We start from the raw sequence: 13995 nt of genomic DNA on the forward strand, positions 1-13995 counted from the left end.
CTAAAATTGCCCTGCTAATAGAATATTAATAAACTCCCTGGTTTGAGACACTAAATCAACCTAAATATCCCTGCTAATAAACTCCCTGGTTTGAGACACTAAATCAACCTAAATAGCCCTGCTAATAAACTCCCTGGTTTGAGACACTAAAACAACCTAAATATTGAGACACTAATACAACCTAAATAGCCCTGCTAATAAACTCCCTGGTTTGAGACACTAAATCAACCTAAATAGCCCTGCTAATAAACTCCCTGGTTTGAGACGCTAAATCAACCTAAATAGCCCTGCTAATAAACTCCCTGGTTTGAGACACTAAATCAACCTAAATAGCCCTGCTAATAAACTCCCTGGTTTGAGACACTAAATCAACCTAAATAGCCCTGCTAATAAACTCCCTGGTTTGAGACACTAAATCAACCTAAATAGCCCTGCTAATAAACTCCCTTGTTTGAGACACTAAATCAACCTAAATAGCCCTGCTAATAAACTCCCTGGTTTGAGACACTAAATCAACCTAAAATTGCCCTGCTAATAGAATATTAATAAACTCCCTGGTTTGAGACACTAAATCAACCTAAATAGCCCTGCTAATAAACTCACTGGTTTGAGACACTAAATCAACCTAAATAGCCCTGCTAATAAACTCCCTGGTTTGAGACACTAAAACAACCTAAATAGCCCTGCTAATAAACTCCCTGGTTTGAGACACTAAATGAACCTAAATAGCTCTGCTAATAAACTCCCTGGTTTGAGACACTAAATCAACCTAAATAGCCCTGCTAATAAACTCCCTGGTTTGAGACACTAAATCACCCTAAATAGCCCTGCTAATAAACTCCCTGGTTTGAGACACTAAATCAACCTAAATAGCCCTGCTAATAAACTCCCTGGTTTGAGACACTAAATCAACCTAAATAGCCCTGCTAATAAACTCCCTGGTTTGAGACACTAAATCACCCTAAATAGCCCTGCTAATAAACTCCCTGGTTTGAGACACTAAATCAACCTAAATAGCCCTGCTAATAAACTCCCTGGTTTGAGACACTAAATCAACCTAAATAGCCATGTTAATATAATATTAATAAACTCCCTGGTTTGAGACACTAAATCACCCTAAATAGCCCTGCTAATATAATATTAATAAACTCCCTGGTTTGAGACACTAAATCACCCTAAATAGCCCTGCTAATAAACTCCCTGGTTTGAGACACTAAATCAACCTAAATAGCCCTGCTAATAAACTCACTGGTTTGAGACACTAAATCACCCTAAATAGCCCTGCTAATAAACTCCCTGGTTTGAGACACTAAATCAACCTAAATAGCCCTGCTAATAAACTCCCTGGGTTGAGACACTAAATCACCCTAAATAGCCCTGCTAATAAACTCCCTGGTTTGAGACACTAAATCACCCTAAATAGCCCTGCTAATAGAATATTAATAAACTCCTGGTTTGAGACACTAAATCACCCTAAATAGCCCTGCTAATAAACTCCCTGGTTTGAGACACTAAATCACCCTAAATAGCCCTGCTAATAGAATATTAATAAACTCCCTGGTTTGAGACACTAAATCACCCTAAATAGCCCTGCTAATAAACTCCCTGGTTTGAGACACTAAATCACCCTAAATAGCCCTGCTAATAGAATATTAATAAACTCCCTGGTTTGAGACACTAAATCACCCTAAATAGCCCTGCTAATAAACTCCCTGGTTTGAGACACTAAATCACCCTAAATAGCCCTGCTATTAGCTCTATATGGGAAAACTTCCATCTTCAGATATGTCCTTGTTTTCAGAGTGGATCCAGTACGTGTCCCCCTGTCTGTCCCCAGGTGTGTGAGGGTAGTAGAGAGGCTGATTCTGCTGACTGAGGCGCCATGGTGGAGCCAGGGGACAGGGAGGTGGCTGGCCAGAGGCTGGGAATCCCAGAGAGTTTCGGGGTGTCTACCCTGGAACCAGGTCAGCGACCCCCAACCACGCCCCCAGGACGACAGGTCTCTATCCGGGTACAGCTGCTGGACGACGTCACCGAGGTCTTCGACATATCAGTGAGTACAGGAACTATTTAGCTCTATGGGAGGAATGACATGCTGGAGCAACCACAATGCTTTAGATGAGGACTATAGTTCCCAGGCTCTGATACCAATGCTTTAGATGAGGTCTATAGTTCCCAGGCTCTGATACCAATGAGGTCTATAGTTCCCAGGCTCTGATACCAATGCTTTAGATGAGGTCTATAGTTCCCAGGCTCTGATACCAATGAGGTCCATAGTTCCCAGGCTCTGATACCAATGAGGTCCATAGTTCCCAGGCTCTGATACCAATGAGGTCCACAGTTCCCAGGCTCTGATACCAATGCTTTAGATGAGGTCCATAGTTCCCAGGCTCTGATACCAATGAGGTCCATAGTTCCCAGGCTCCTGATACCAGCGGGTCCATAGTTCCCAGGCTCAGTACCAATGAGTCTATAGTTCCAGGCTCTGATACCCAATGGGGTCTATAGTTCCCAGGCTCTGATACCAATGAGGTCTATAGTTCCCAGGCTCTGATACCAATAGGGTCTATAGTTCCCAGGCTCTGATCCGTGAGGATTATGTTTAGGCTCTGATACCAATGAGGTCTATAGTTTCACAAACAATGCCAATAGGGTCTATGTTCCTATGACTCTGAAACCAATGCTTTAGATGAGGTCCTATAGTTCCAGGCTCTGATACCAATGAGGCCCCACAGTTCCCAGGCTCATTAGTGAGGTCCATAGTTCCCAGGCTCTGATACCAATGAGGTCTGGTTCCCAGGCTCTGATACCAATCCACAGAGCTCTGTCCACAGTTCCCAGGCTCTGATACCAATGCTTTAGATGAGGTCTATAGTTCCCAGGCTCTGATACCAATGAGGACTATAGTTCCCAGGCTCTGATACCAATGAGGTCCATAGTTCCCAGGCTCTGATACCAATGAGGTCCATAGTTCCCAGGCTCTGATACCAATGAGGTCTATAGTTCCCAGGCTCTGATACAATGAGGTCTATAGTTCCCAGGCTCTGATACCAATGAGGTCTATAGTTCCCAGGCTCTGATACCAATGAGGTCTATAGTTCCCAGGCTCTGATACCACCGAGGTCTATAGTTCCCAGGCTCTGATCCCAATGAGGTCTATAGTTCCCAGGCTCTGATACCAATGAGGTCCATAGTTCCCAGGCTCTGATACCAATGAGTCTATAGTTCCCAGGCTCTGATAATGAGGTCCATAGTTCCCAGGCTCTGATACCAATGGGGTCTATAGTTCCAGGCTCTGATACATGCAGGTCTATAGTTCCAGGCTCCCTGATACCAATGAGGTCTATAGGTCCCAGGCTCTGATACCAATGAGGTCTATAGTTTCCCAGGCTCTGATACCAATGAGGTCTATAGTTCCCAGCCTCTGATACCAATGAGGTCTATAGTTCCCAGCCTCTGATACCAATGAGGTCGATAGTTCCCAGGCTCTGATACCAATGAGGTCTATAGTTCCCAGGCTCTGATACCAATGAGGTCTATAGTTCCCAGGCTCTGATACCAATGAGGTCTATAGTTCCCAGGCTCTGATACCAATGAGGTCTATAGTTCCCAGCCTCTGATACCAATGAGGTCGATAGTTCCCAGGCTCTGATACCAATGAGGTCTATAGTTCCCAGGCTCTGATACCAATGAGGTCTATAGTTCCCAGGCTCTGATACCAATGAGGTCTATAGTTCCCAGGCTCTGATACCAATGAGGTCTATAGTTCCCAGGCTCTGATACCAATGAGGTCCATAGTTCCCAGGCTCTGATACCAATAAGGTCTATAGTTCCCAGGCTCTGATACCAATGAGGTCTATAGTTCCCAGTCTCTGATACCAATGAGGTCTATAGTTCCCAGGCTCTGATACCAATGAGGTCTATAGTTCCCAGGCTCTGATACCAATGAGGTCTATAGTTCCCAGGCTCTGATACCAATGAGGTCCATAGTTCCCAGGCTCTGATACCAATGAGGTCTATAGTTCCCAGTCTCTGATACCAATGAGGTCTATAGTTCCCAGGCTCTGATACCAATGAGGTCTATAGTTCCCAGGCTCTGATACCAATGAGGTCTATAGTTCCCAGGCTCTGATACCAATGAGGTCCATAGTTCCCAGGCTCTGATACCAATGAGGTCCATAGTTCCCAGGCTCTGATACCAATGAGGTCCATAGTTCCCAGGCTCTGATACCAATGAGGTCCATAGTTCCCAGGCTCTGATACCAATACTTTAATAGTGGGGCGACATGTAGCTTAGTTGTTAGAGCTTTGGACTTGTACCTTAAAGCTTGCAAGATCGAATCCCCGTTCTGCCCCTGAACAGGCAGTTAACCCACTTCCTAGGCGTCATTGAAAATAAGAATTAGTTATACTTCAAACACCTGGTTAAATAAAGGTAAAGAAATAAATCTGTCTGTAACCGGTGTGTGTTCTGCTCTGTAACCTGGTGTGTTCTGCTCTGTATTCTGGTGTGATTTTATCTGCAGCCTAATTGTGTTCTGTTTCTGACATCACGGTGTGTGTTCTGTAACCTGGTGTGTGCTCTGTAACCTGGTGTGTTCTGCTCTGTAACCCCTGGTGTGTGTTCTGTTTCTGTGTCTGGTGTGTGTGTTCTGCTCACAAACACAATTGTGTGTTCTGTAACCTGGTATGTGTTCTGTATTACAATTGTGTATGCCTGACTGGTGTGTCATTTCTGCTCTGTAACCTAGTGTGTATTTCTGTTTCTGTATATCCTGGTGTGTGTTCTGCTCTGTATCCTGGTGTGTGTTCTGTAAACTGGTGTGTGTTCTATAACCTATAACCTAGTGTGTGTTCTGTTCTGTAACCTGGTGTGTGTTCTGTAACCTGGTGTTCTGCTCTGTAACCTGGTGTGTGTTCTATAACCTGGTGTGTGTTCTGTTTGTAACCTGGTGTGTGTTCTGTTCTGTAACCTGGTGTGTCATTTGTTCTGTAACCTGGTGTGTGTTCTGTTGTGTAACCTGGTGTGTGTTCTGTTCTGTAACCTGGTGTGTGTTCTGTTCTGTAACCTGGTGTGTTTCTGTTCTGTAACCTGGTGTGTGTTCTGTTCTGGCAACCTGAGTGTGCTTCTGTTCTGTAACCTGGTGTGTGTTCTGTTCTGTAACCTGGTGTGTTCTGTAACCTGGTGTGTGTTCTGTAACCTGGTCTGCCATTTCTGTTCTAGCAACCTGAGTGTGTTCCTCCTGTAACTGGTGTGTGTTCTGTTCTATAACCTGGTGCATGGTGCTCGTAACCTGGTGTTGTTCTGTTCTGTAACCTGGTGTGTGTTCTGCTCCATGACACCAATTGTGTGTTCTGTTCTGTAACCTGGTGTGTGTTCTGCTCTGTAACCTGGTGTGTTCTGCTCTATGGCTTGCTCTGGTGTGTGTTCTGCTCTAACCTAGTGTGTTCCTGTAACCTGGTGTGTTTCTGTTCTGTAACCTGGTGTGTGTTGCTGTTCTGTAACCTGGTGTGTTCTCAGCATACTTAAACACAATTGTGTGTTCTGCTCTGTAACCTGGTGTGTGTTCTGCTCTGTAACCTGGTGTGTGTTCTGCTCTGTAACCTGGTGTGTATTCTGTTCTGTAACCTGGTGTGTGTTCTGTTCTGTAACCTGGTCTGTGTTCTGCTCTGTAACCTGAGTGTAATGTTCTGTTCTGTAACCTGGTGTATCAGCATTTTGTTGTGTTCCTGTACCCTGGTGTGTGTTCTGCTCTCAGCAACACTGGGTGTGTTCTGTTCTGTAACCTGGTGTGTTCTGCTCACCATAACCTGGTGTGTGTTCTGCAACCTGGTGTGTTCAATTCTGCTCTGTAACCTGGTGTGTGTTATGTTCTGTAACCTGTGTGTGTGTTCTGTAACCTGGTGTGTGTTCTGCTCTGTAACCTGGTGTGTTCTGTTCTGTAACCTGGTGTGTGTTCTGCTCTGTAACCTGGTGTGTGTTCTGTTCTGTAACCTGGTGTGTATTTCTGTTCTAACCTGGTGTGTGTTCTGTAACCTGGTGTGTGTTCTGTTCCTATAACCTGGTGTGTGTTCTGTTCTGTAACCTGGTGTGTGTTCTGTTCTGTAACCTGGTGTGTGTTCTGTTCTAGCAACCTGGTGTATGTTCTGTAACCTGGTGTGTGTTCTGTTCTGTAACCTGTGTGTTCTGTAACCTGGTGTGTGTTCTGTAACCTGGTGTGTATTTCTGTTCTGTAACCTGTGTGTGTTCTGTAACCTGGTGTGTGTTCTGTAACCTGGTGTGTGTTCTGTTAACCTGGTGTGTGTTCTGTTCTGTAACCTGGTTGTGTTCTGTTCTGTAACCTGGTGTGTGTTCTGTTCTGTAACCTGGTGTGTGTTCTGTTCTGTAACCTGGTGTGTGTTCTGCTCTGTAACCTGGTGTTCTGTTCTGTAACCTGGTGTGTGTGTTCTGTAACCTGGTGTGTGTGTTCTGCTCTGTAACCTGGTGTGTGTTCTGCTCTGTAACCTGGTGTGTGTTCTGTAACTAACCTGGTTCTGTTCTATTTCTGTAACCTGGTGTGTGTTCTGCTCTGTAACCTGGTGTGTGTTCTGTAACCTGGTGTGTGTTCTGTAACCTAGTGTGTTCCTGTTCTGTAACCTGGTGTGTGTTCTGTTCTGTAACCTGGTGTGTGTTCTGTAACCTGGTATGTTCTAACCTGGTGTGTGTTCTGTTCTGTAACCTGGTGTGTGTTCTGCTCTGTAACCTGGTGTGTGTTCTGCTCTATAACCTGGTGTGTGTTCTGTTCTGTAACCTGGTGTGTTCTGCTCTGTAACCTGGTGTGTGTTCTGTTCTGTAACCTGGTGTGTGTTCTGTTCTGTAACCTGGTGTGTGTTCTGCTCTGTAACCTGGTGTGTGTTCTGCTCTGTAACCTGGTGTATGTTCTGCTCTGTAACCTGGTGTATTCTGTTCTGTAACCTGGTGTGTGTTCTGTAACTGGTGTGTTCTGTTCCTGTAACCTGGTGCCATATTTATTTCTGTTCTGTAACCTGGTGTGTGTTCTGTTCTGTAACCCGGTGTGTGTTCTGCTCTGTAACCTGGTGTATGTTCTGTTCTGTAACCTGGGTGTGTTCTGTTCTGTAACTGGTGTGTGTTCTGTAACCTGGTGTGTGTTCTGTAACTGGTGTGTGTTCTGCCACCAACCTGGTGTATGTTCCTGTAACCTGGTGTGTGTTCTGCTCTGGCGCGCCTGGTGGCATTTCCTGTAACCTGGTGTGTGTTCTGTAACCTGGTGTATGTTCTGGTAACCTGGTGTGTGTTCTGTTCTGTATCCTGGTGTGTGTTCTGTAAGCTGGTGTGTGTTCTGTAACCTGGTGTATATTTCTGTAACCTGGGTGTGTTCTGTTCTGTAACCTGGTGTGTGTTCTGTTCTGTAACCTGGTGTGTGTTCTGTTCTGTAACCTGGTGTGTGTTCTGTTCTGTAACCTGGTGTGTGTTCTGCTCTGTAACCTGGTGTGTTCTGTTCTGTAACCTGGTGTGTGTTCTGCTCTGTAACCTGGTGTGTGTTCTGTTCTGTAACCTGGGTGTGTTCTGTTCTTAACCTGTGTGTGTTCTAACCTGGTGTGTTCTGTTCTGTAACCTGGTGTGTGTTCTGCTCTGTAACCTGGTGTGTGTTCTGCTCTGTAACCTGGTGTGTTCTGTAACCTGGTGTGTGTTCTGTTCTGTAACCTGGTGTGTGTTCTGTTCTGTAACCTGGTGTGTGTTCTGTAACCTGGTGTGTGTTCTGTAACCTGGTGTGTTCTGTTCTGTAACCTGGTGTGTGTCTGCTCATGTAACCTGGTGTGTGTTCTGTTCTATAACCTGGTGTGTTCTGCTCTGTAACCTGGTGTGTTTCTGTAACCTGGTGTGTGTTCTGTTCTGTAACCTGGTGTGTTCTGCTCTGTAACCTGGGTGTTCTGCTCTGTAACCTGGTGTGTGTTCTGCTCTGTAACCTGGTGTGTGTTCTGCTCTGTAACCTGGTGTGTGTTCTGTAACCTGGTGTGTTCTGTAACCTGGTGTGTGTTCTGTTCTGTAACCTGGGTGTGTGTTCTGTTCTGTAACCTGTGTGTGTTCTGCTCTGTAACCTGGTGTGTGTTCTGCCTCTGTAACCTGGTGTGTATTTCTGCTCTGTAACCTGTGTGTGTTCTGTAACCTGGTGTGTGTTCTGCCTCTGTAACCTGGTGTGTGTTCTGCTCTGTAACCTGGTGTGTGTTCTGCTCTGTAACCTGGTGTGTGTTTCTGCTCTGTAACCTGGGTGTGTTCTGCCTCTGTAACCTGGTGTGTGTTCTGTTCTGTAACCTGGTGTGTGTTCTGCTCTGTAACCTGGTGTGTGTTCTGCTCTGTAACCTGGTGTGTGTTCTGTTCTGTAACCTGGTGTGTGTTCTGTAACCTGGTGTGTGTTCTGCTCTGTAACCTGGTGTGTGTTCTGTTCTGTAACCTGGTGTGTGTTCTGTTCTGTAACCTGGTGTGTGTTCTGTAACCTGGTGTGTGTTCTGCTCTGTAACCTGGTGTGTGTTCTGTTCTGTAACCTGGTGTGTGTTCTGTTCTGTAACCTGGTGTGTGTTCTGCTCTGTAACCTGGTGTGTGTTCTGTTCTGTAACCTGGTGTGTGTTCTGTTCTGTAACCTGGGTGTTTCTGTTTGTAACCTGGTGTGTGTTCTGTTCTGTAACCTGGTGTGTGTGTTCTGCTCTGTAACCTGGTGTGTATTTCTGCTCTGTAACCTGGTGTGTGTTCTGTTCTGTAACCTGGGTGTGTTCTGTAACCTGGTGTGTGTTCTGTAACCTGTGTGTGTTCTGTTCTGTAACCTGGTGTGTTCTGCTCTGCAACCTGGTGTGTGTTTCTGCTCTGTAACCTGGTGTGTGTTCTGTAACCTGGTGTGTGTCTGCTCTGTAACCTGGTGTGTGTTCTGTAACCTGGTGTGTGTTCTGTATCCTGGTGTGTGTTTCTGTTCTATAACCTGGTGTGTTCTGTTCTGTAACCTGGTGTGTGTTCTGTTCTGTAACCTGGTGTGTGTTCCTCTGTAACCTGGTGTGTTCTGCTCTCTCTCCACAGCAACGAGCCCCAGCCAAGGCTCTGTTTGACCTGGTGTGTGTCCATCTGAACCTGGCTGAAAGAGACTACTGTCTCCAGTACAGAACCCCAGGAGGATGATGGTGAGACAGAAGTTCTTTATTCATATCATGTGTCCCAAATGGATCCCTGTAGTCTATAGAGCTCACTACCTCTGCCTTATGCCCTGTAGTCTATAGAGCTCACTACACTCTGCCTTATGCCCTGTAGTCTATAGAGCTCACTACCTCTGCCTTATGCCCTGTAGTCTATAGAGCTCACTACCTCTGCCCAGAGCTTATGCCCTGTAGTCTATAGAGCTCACTACCTCTGCCCAGAGCCTTATGCCCTGTAGTCTATAGAGCTCACTACCTCTGCCCAGAGCCTTATGACCTGTAGTCTATAGAGCTCACTACCTCTGCCCAGAGCCTTATGCCCTGTAGTCTATAGAACTCACTACCTCTGGCCAGAGCCTTATGCCCTGTAGTCTATAGAGCTCACTACCTCTGGCCAGAGCCTTATGCCCTGTAGTCTATAGAGCTCACTACCTCTGCCCAGAGCCTTATGCCCTGTAGTCTATAGAGCTCACTACCTCTGCCCAGAGCCTTATGCCCTGTAGTCTATAGAGCTCACTACCTCTGCCCAGAGCCTTATGCCTGTAGTCTATAGAGCTCACTACCTCTGCCCAGAGCCTTATGCCCTGTAGTCTATAGGAGCTCACTCACTCTCTGCCTTTATGCCCTGTAGTCTATAGAGCTCACTACCTCTGCCCAGAGCCTTATGCCCTGTAGTCTATAGAGCTCACTACCTCTGCCCAGAGCCTTATGCTCTGTAGTCTATAGAGCTCACTACCTTGGCCCAGAGCCTTATGCCCTGTAGTCTATAGAGCTCACTACTCCTGCCCAGAGCCTTATGCCCTGTAGTCTATAGAGCTCACTACCTCTGCCCAGAGCCTTATGCCCTGTAGTCTATAGAGCTCACTACCTCTGCCCAGAGCCTTATGCCCTGTAGTCTATAGAGCTCACTACCTCTGCCCAGAGCCTTAGAGCCTACTTTTCTGTCTGCAATGTTCTGAATCATGGATGTTGCACATTCAATACTGGCCCCTGGACAGTGGTACTGGTGACTCTCAATACTGGCCCCTGGACAGTGGTACTGGTGACTCTCATTACTGGCCCTGGACAGTGGTACTGGTGACTCTCCAATACTGGCTGGACAGTGGTACTGGTGACTCAGACACAGGAACAGAGCCATCCAGTCTCAGGGTCAGACAGGAACAGAGCCATCCAGTCTCAGCTGTATTAGAGACAGGCTCAGGGTCACACAGGAACAGAGCCATCCAGTCTCAGGGTCACACAGGAACAGAGCCATCCAGTCTCAGGGTCAGACAGGAACAGAGCCATCCCAAGCTCAGGGTCACACAGGAACAGAGCCATCCAGTCTCAGGGTCAGACAGGAACAGAGCCATCCAGTCTCAGGGTCAGACAGGAACAGAGCCATCCAGTCTCAGGGTCAGACAGGAACAGAGCCATCCAGGCTCAGGTCAAACAGGAACAGAGGCCATCCAGTCTCAGGGTCAGACAGGAACAGAGCCATCCAGTCTCAGGGTGGGGAGCAGGAACAGAGCCATCCAGTCTCGTGGGTCAGACACAGGAACAGAGCCATCCAGTCTCAGGGTCAGACAGGAACAGAGCCATCCAGTCTCAGGGTCAGACAGGAACAGAGCCATCCAGTCTCAGGGTCAGACAGGAACAGAGCCATCCAGTCTCAGGGTCAGACAGGAACAGAGCCATCCAGTCTCAGGGTCAGACAGGAACAGAGCCATCCAGTCTCAGGGTCAGACAGGAACAGAGCCATCCAGTCTCAGGGTCAGACAGGAACAGAGCCATCCAGTCTCAGGGTCAGACACAGGAACAGAGCCATCCAGTCTCAGGGTCAGACAGGAACAGAGCCATCCAGTCTCAGGGTCAGACAGGAACAGAAGCCATCCAGTCTCAGCTGTATTAGAGACAGGCTCAGGGTCAGACAGGAACAGAGCCATCCAGGCTCAGGGTCAGACAGGAACAGAGCCATCCAGTCTCAGCTGCTTTAGAGACAGGCTCAGGGTCAGACACAGGAACAGACATCCAGTCTCAGGGTCAGACAGGAACAGAGCCATCCAGTCTCAGGGTCAGACAGGAACAGAGCCATCCAGTCTCAGCTGTGGCTAGAGACAGGCTCAGGGTCAGACAGGAACAGAGCCATCCAGTCTCATGGTCAGACAGGAACAGAGCCATCCAGTCTCAGCTGTATTAGAGACAGGCTCAGGGTCAGACAGGAACAGGGCATCCAGTCTCAGGGTCAGACAGGAACAGAGCCATCCAGTCTCAGGGTCAGACAGGAACAGAGCCATCCAGTCTCAGGGTCAGACAGGAACAGAGCCATCCAGTCTCAGGGTCAGACAGGAACCGAGCCATCCAGTCTCAGGGTCAGGGTGGAACAGAGCCATCCAGTCAGGGTCAGACAGGAACAGAGCCATCCAGTCTCAGGGTCAGACAGGAACAGGAGCCATCCAGTCTCAGCTGTATTAGAGACAGGCTCAGGTCAGACAGGAACAGAGCCATCCAGTCTCAGGGTCAGACAGGAACAGAGCCATCCAGTCTCAGGGTCAGACAGGAACAGAGCCATCCAGTCTCATGGTCAGACAGGAACAGAGCCATCCAGCTTGTGGGTCAGACAGGAACAGATCCATCCAGTCTCAGGGTCAGACAGGAACAGAGCCATCCAGTCTCAGGTCAGACAGGAACAGAGCCATCCAGTCTCATGGTCAGACAGGGCAGAGCCATCCAGTCTCAGGGTCAGACAGGAACAGATCCATCCAGTCTCAGCTGTATTAGAGACAGGCTCAGGGTCAGACAGGAACAGAGCCATCCAGTCTCAGGGTCAGACAGGAACAGAGCCATCCAGTCTCAGGGTCAGACAGGAACAGAGCCATCCAGTCTCAGGGTCAGACAGGAACAGAGCCATCCAGTCTCAGGGTCAGACAGGAACAGAGCCATCCAGTCTCAGGGTCAAGACACAGGAACAGAGCCATCCAGTCTCAGGGTCACACAGGAACAGAGCCATCCAGTCTCAGGGTCAGACAGGAACAGAGCCATCCAGTCTCAGGGTCAGACACAGGAACAGAGCCATCCAGTCTCAGGGTCAGACACAGGAACAGAGCCATCCAGTCTCAGGGTCAGACAGGAACAGAGCCATCCAGTCTCAGGGTCAGACAGGAACAGAGCCATCCAGTCTCAGGGTCACACAGAACAGAGCCATCCAGGCTCAGCTGTATTAGAGACAGGCTCAGGGTCAGACAGGAACAGAGCCATCCAGTCTCAGCTGTATTAGAGACAGGCTCAGGGTCACACAGGAACAGAGCCATCCAGGCTCAGGGTCAGACAGGAACAGAGCCATCCAGTCTCAGCTGTATTAGAGACAGGCTCAGGGTCAGACAGGAACAGAGCCATCCAGTCTCAGCTGTATTAGAGACAGGCTCAGGGTCAGACAGGAACAGAGCCATCCAGTCTCAGCTGTATTAGAGACAGGCTCAGGGTCAGACAGGAACAGAGCCATCCAGTCTCAGCTGTATTAGAGACAGGCTCAGGGTCAGACAGGAACAGAGCCATCCAGTCTCAGGGTCAGACAGGAACAGAGCCATCCAGTCTCAGGGTCAGACAGGAACAGAGCCATCCAGTCTCAGGGTCAGACAGGAACAGAGCCATCCAGGCTCAGCGTCAGACAGGAACAGAGCCATCCAGGCTCAGGGTCAGACAGGAACAGAGCCATCCAGTCTCAGGGTCAGACACAGGAACAGAGCCATCCAGTCTCAGGGTCAGACAGGAACAGAGCCATCCAGTCTCAGGGTCAGACAGGAACAGAGCCATCCAGTCTCAGGGTCAGACAGGAACAGAGCCATCCAGTCTCAGGGTCAGACAGGAACAGAGCCATCCAGTCTCAGCTGTATTAGAGACAGGCTCAGGGTCAGACAGGAACAGAGCCATCCAGTCTCAGCTGTATTAGAGACAGGCTCAGGGTCAGACAGGAACAGAGCCATCCAGTCTCAGCTGTATTAGAGACAGGCTCAGGGTCAGACAGGAACAGAGCCATCCAGTCTCAGCTGTATTAGAGACAGGCTCAGGGTCAGACAGGAACAGAGCCATCCAGTCTCAGCTGTATTAGAGACAGGCTCAGGGTCAGACAGGAACAGAGCCATCCAGTCTCAGCTGTATTAGAGACAGGCTCAGGGTCAGACAGGAACAGAGCCATCCAGTCTCAGGGTCAGACAGGAACAGAGCCATCCAGTCTCAGCTGTATTAGAGACAGGCTCAGGGTCAGACAGGAACAGAGCCATCCAGTCTCAGCTGTATTAGAGACAGGCTCAGGGTCAGACAGGAACAGAGCCATCCAGTCTCAGGGTCAGACAGGAACAGAGCCATCCAGTCTCAGGGTCAGACACAGGAACAGAGCCATCCAGTCTCAGGGTCAGACAGGAACAGAGCCATCCAGTCTCAGGGTCAGACAGGAACAGAGCCATCCAGTCTCAGGGTCAGACAGGAACAGAGCCATCCAGTCTCAGGGTCAGACAGGAACAGAGCCATCCAGTCTCAGGGTCAGACAGGAACAGAGCCATCCAGTCTCAGGGTCAGACAGGAACAGAGCCATCCAGTCTCAGGGTCAGACAGGAACAGAGCCATCCAGTCTCAGGGTCAGACAGGAACAGAGCCATCCAGTCTCAGGGTCAGACAGGAACAGAGCCATCCAGTCTCAGGGTCAGACAGGAACAGAGCCATCCAGTCTCAGGGTCAGACACAGGAACAGAGCCATCCAGTCTCAGGGTCAGACAGGAACAGAGCCATCCAGTCTCAGGGTCACACAGGAACAGAGCCATCCAGGCTCAGGGTCAGACA

At 48.6% G+C, this 13995-nt stretch overlaps 1 protein-coding gene across 1 annotated transcript; it reads left to right on the forward strand.

Moving 5' to 3' along the window:
* Positions 1-1842: 1842 nt before the first annotated feature.
* LOC135566453 (FERM, ARHGEF and pleckstrin domain-containing protein 1-like) lies at positions 1843-9166 on the forward strand. Its single transcript, XM_065014160.1, has 2 exons — positions 1843-2053; positions 9068-9166. The coding sequence occupies exons 1-2, from the start codon at positions 1883-1885 to the stop codon at positions 9164-9166; spliced, it is 270 nt and encodes an 89-aa protein (XP_064870232.1). The 5' UTR covers positions 1843-1882.
* The last annotated feature ends 4829 nt before the right edge of the window (positions 9167-13995 follow it).

The sequence above is a fragment of the Oncorhynchus nerka genome, unplaced genomic scaffold (genome assembly GCF_034236695.1).
Source record: "Oncorhynchus nerka isolate Pitt River unplaced genomic scaffold, Oner_Uvic_2.0 unplaced_scaffold_4898, whole genome shotgun sequence".
NCBI classification, from domain to species: domain Eukaryota; kingdom Metazoa; phylum Chordata; class Actinopteri; order Salmoniformes; family Salmonidae; genus Oncorhynchus; species Oncorhynchus nerka.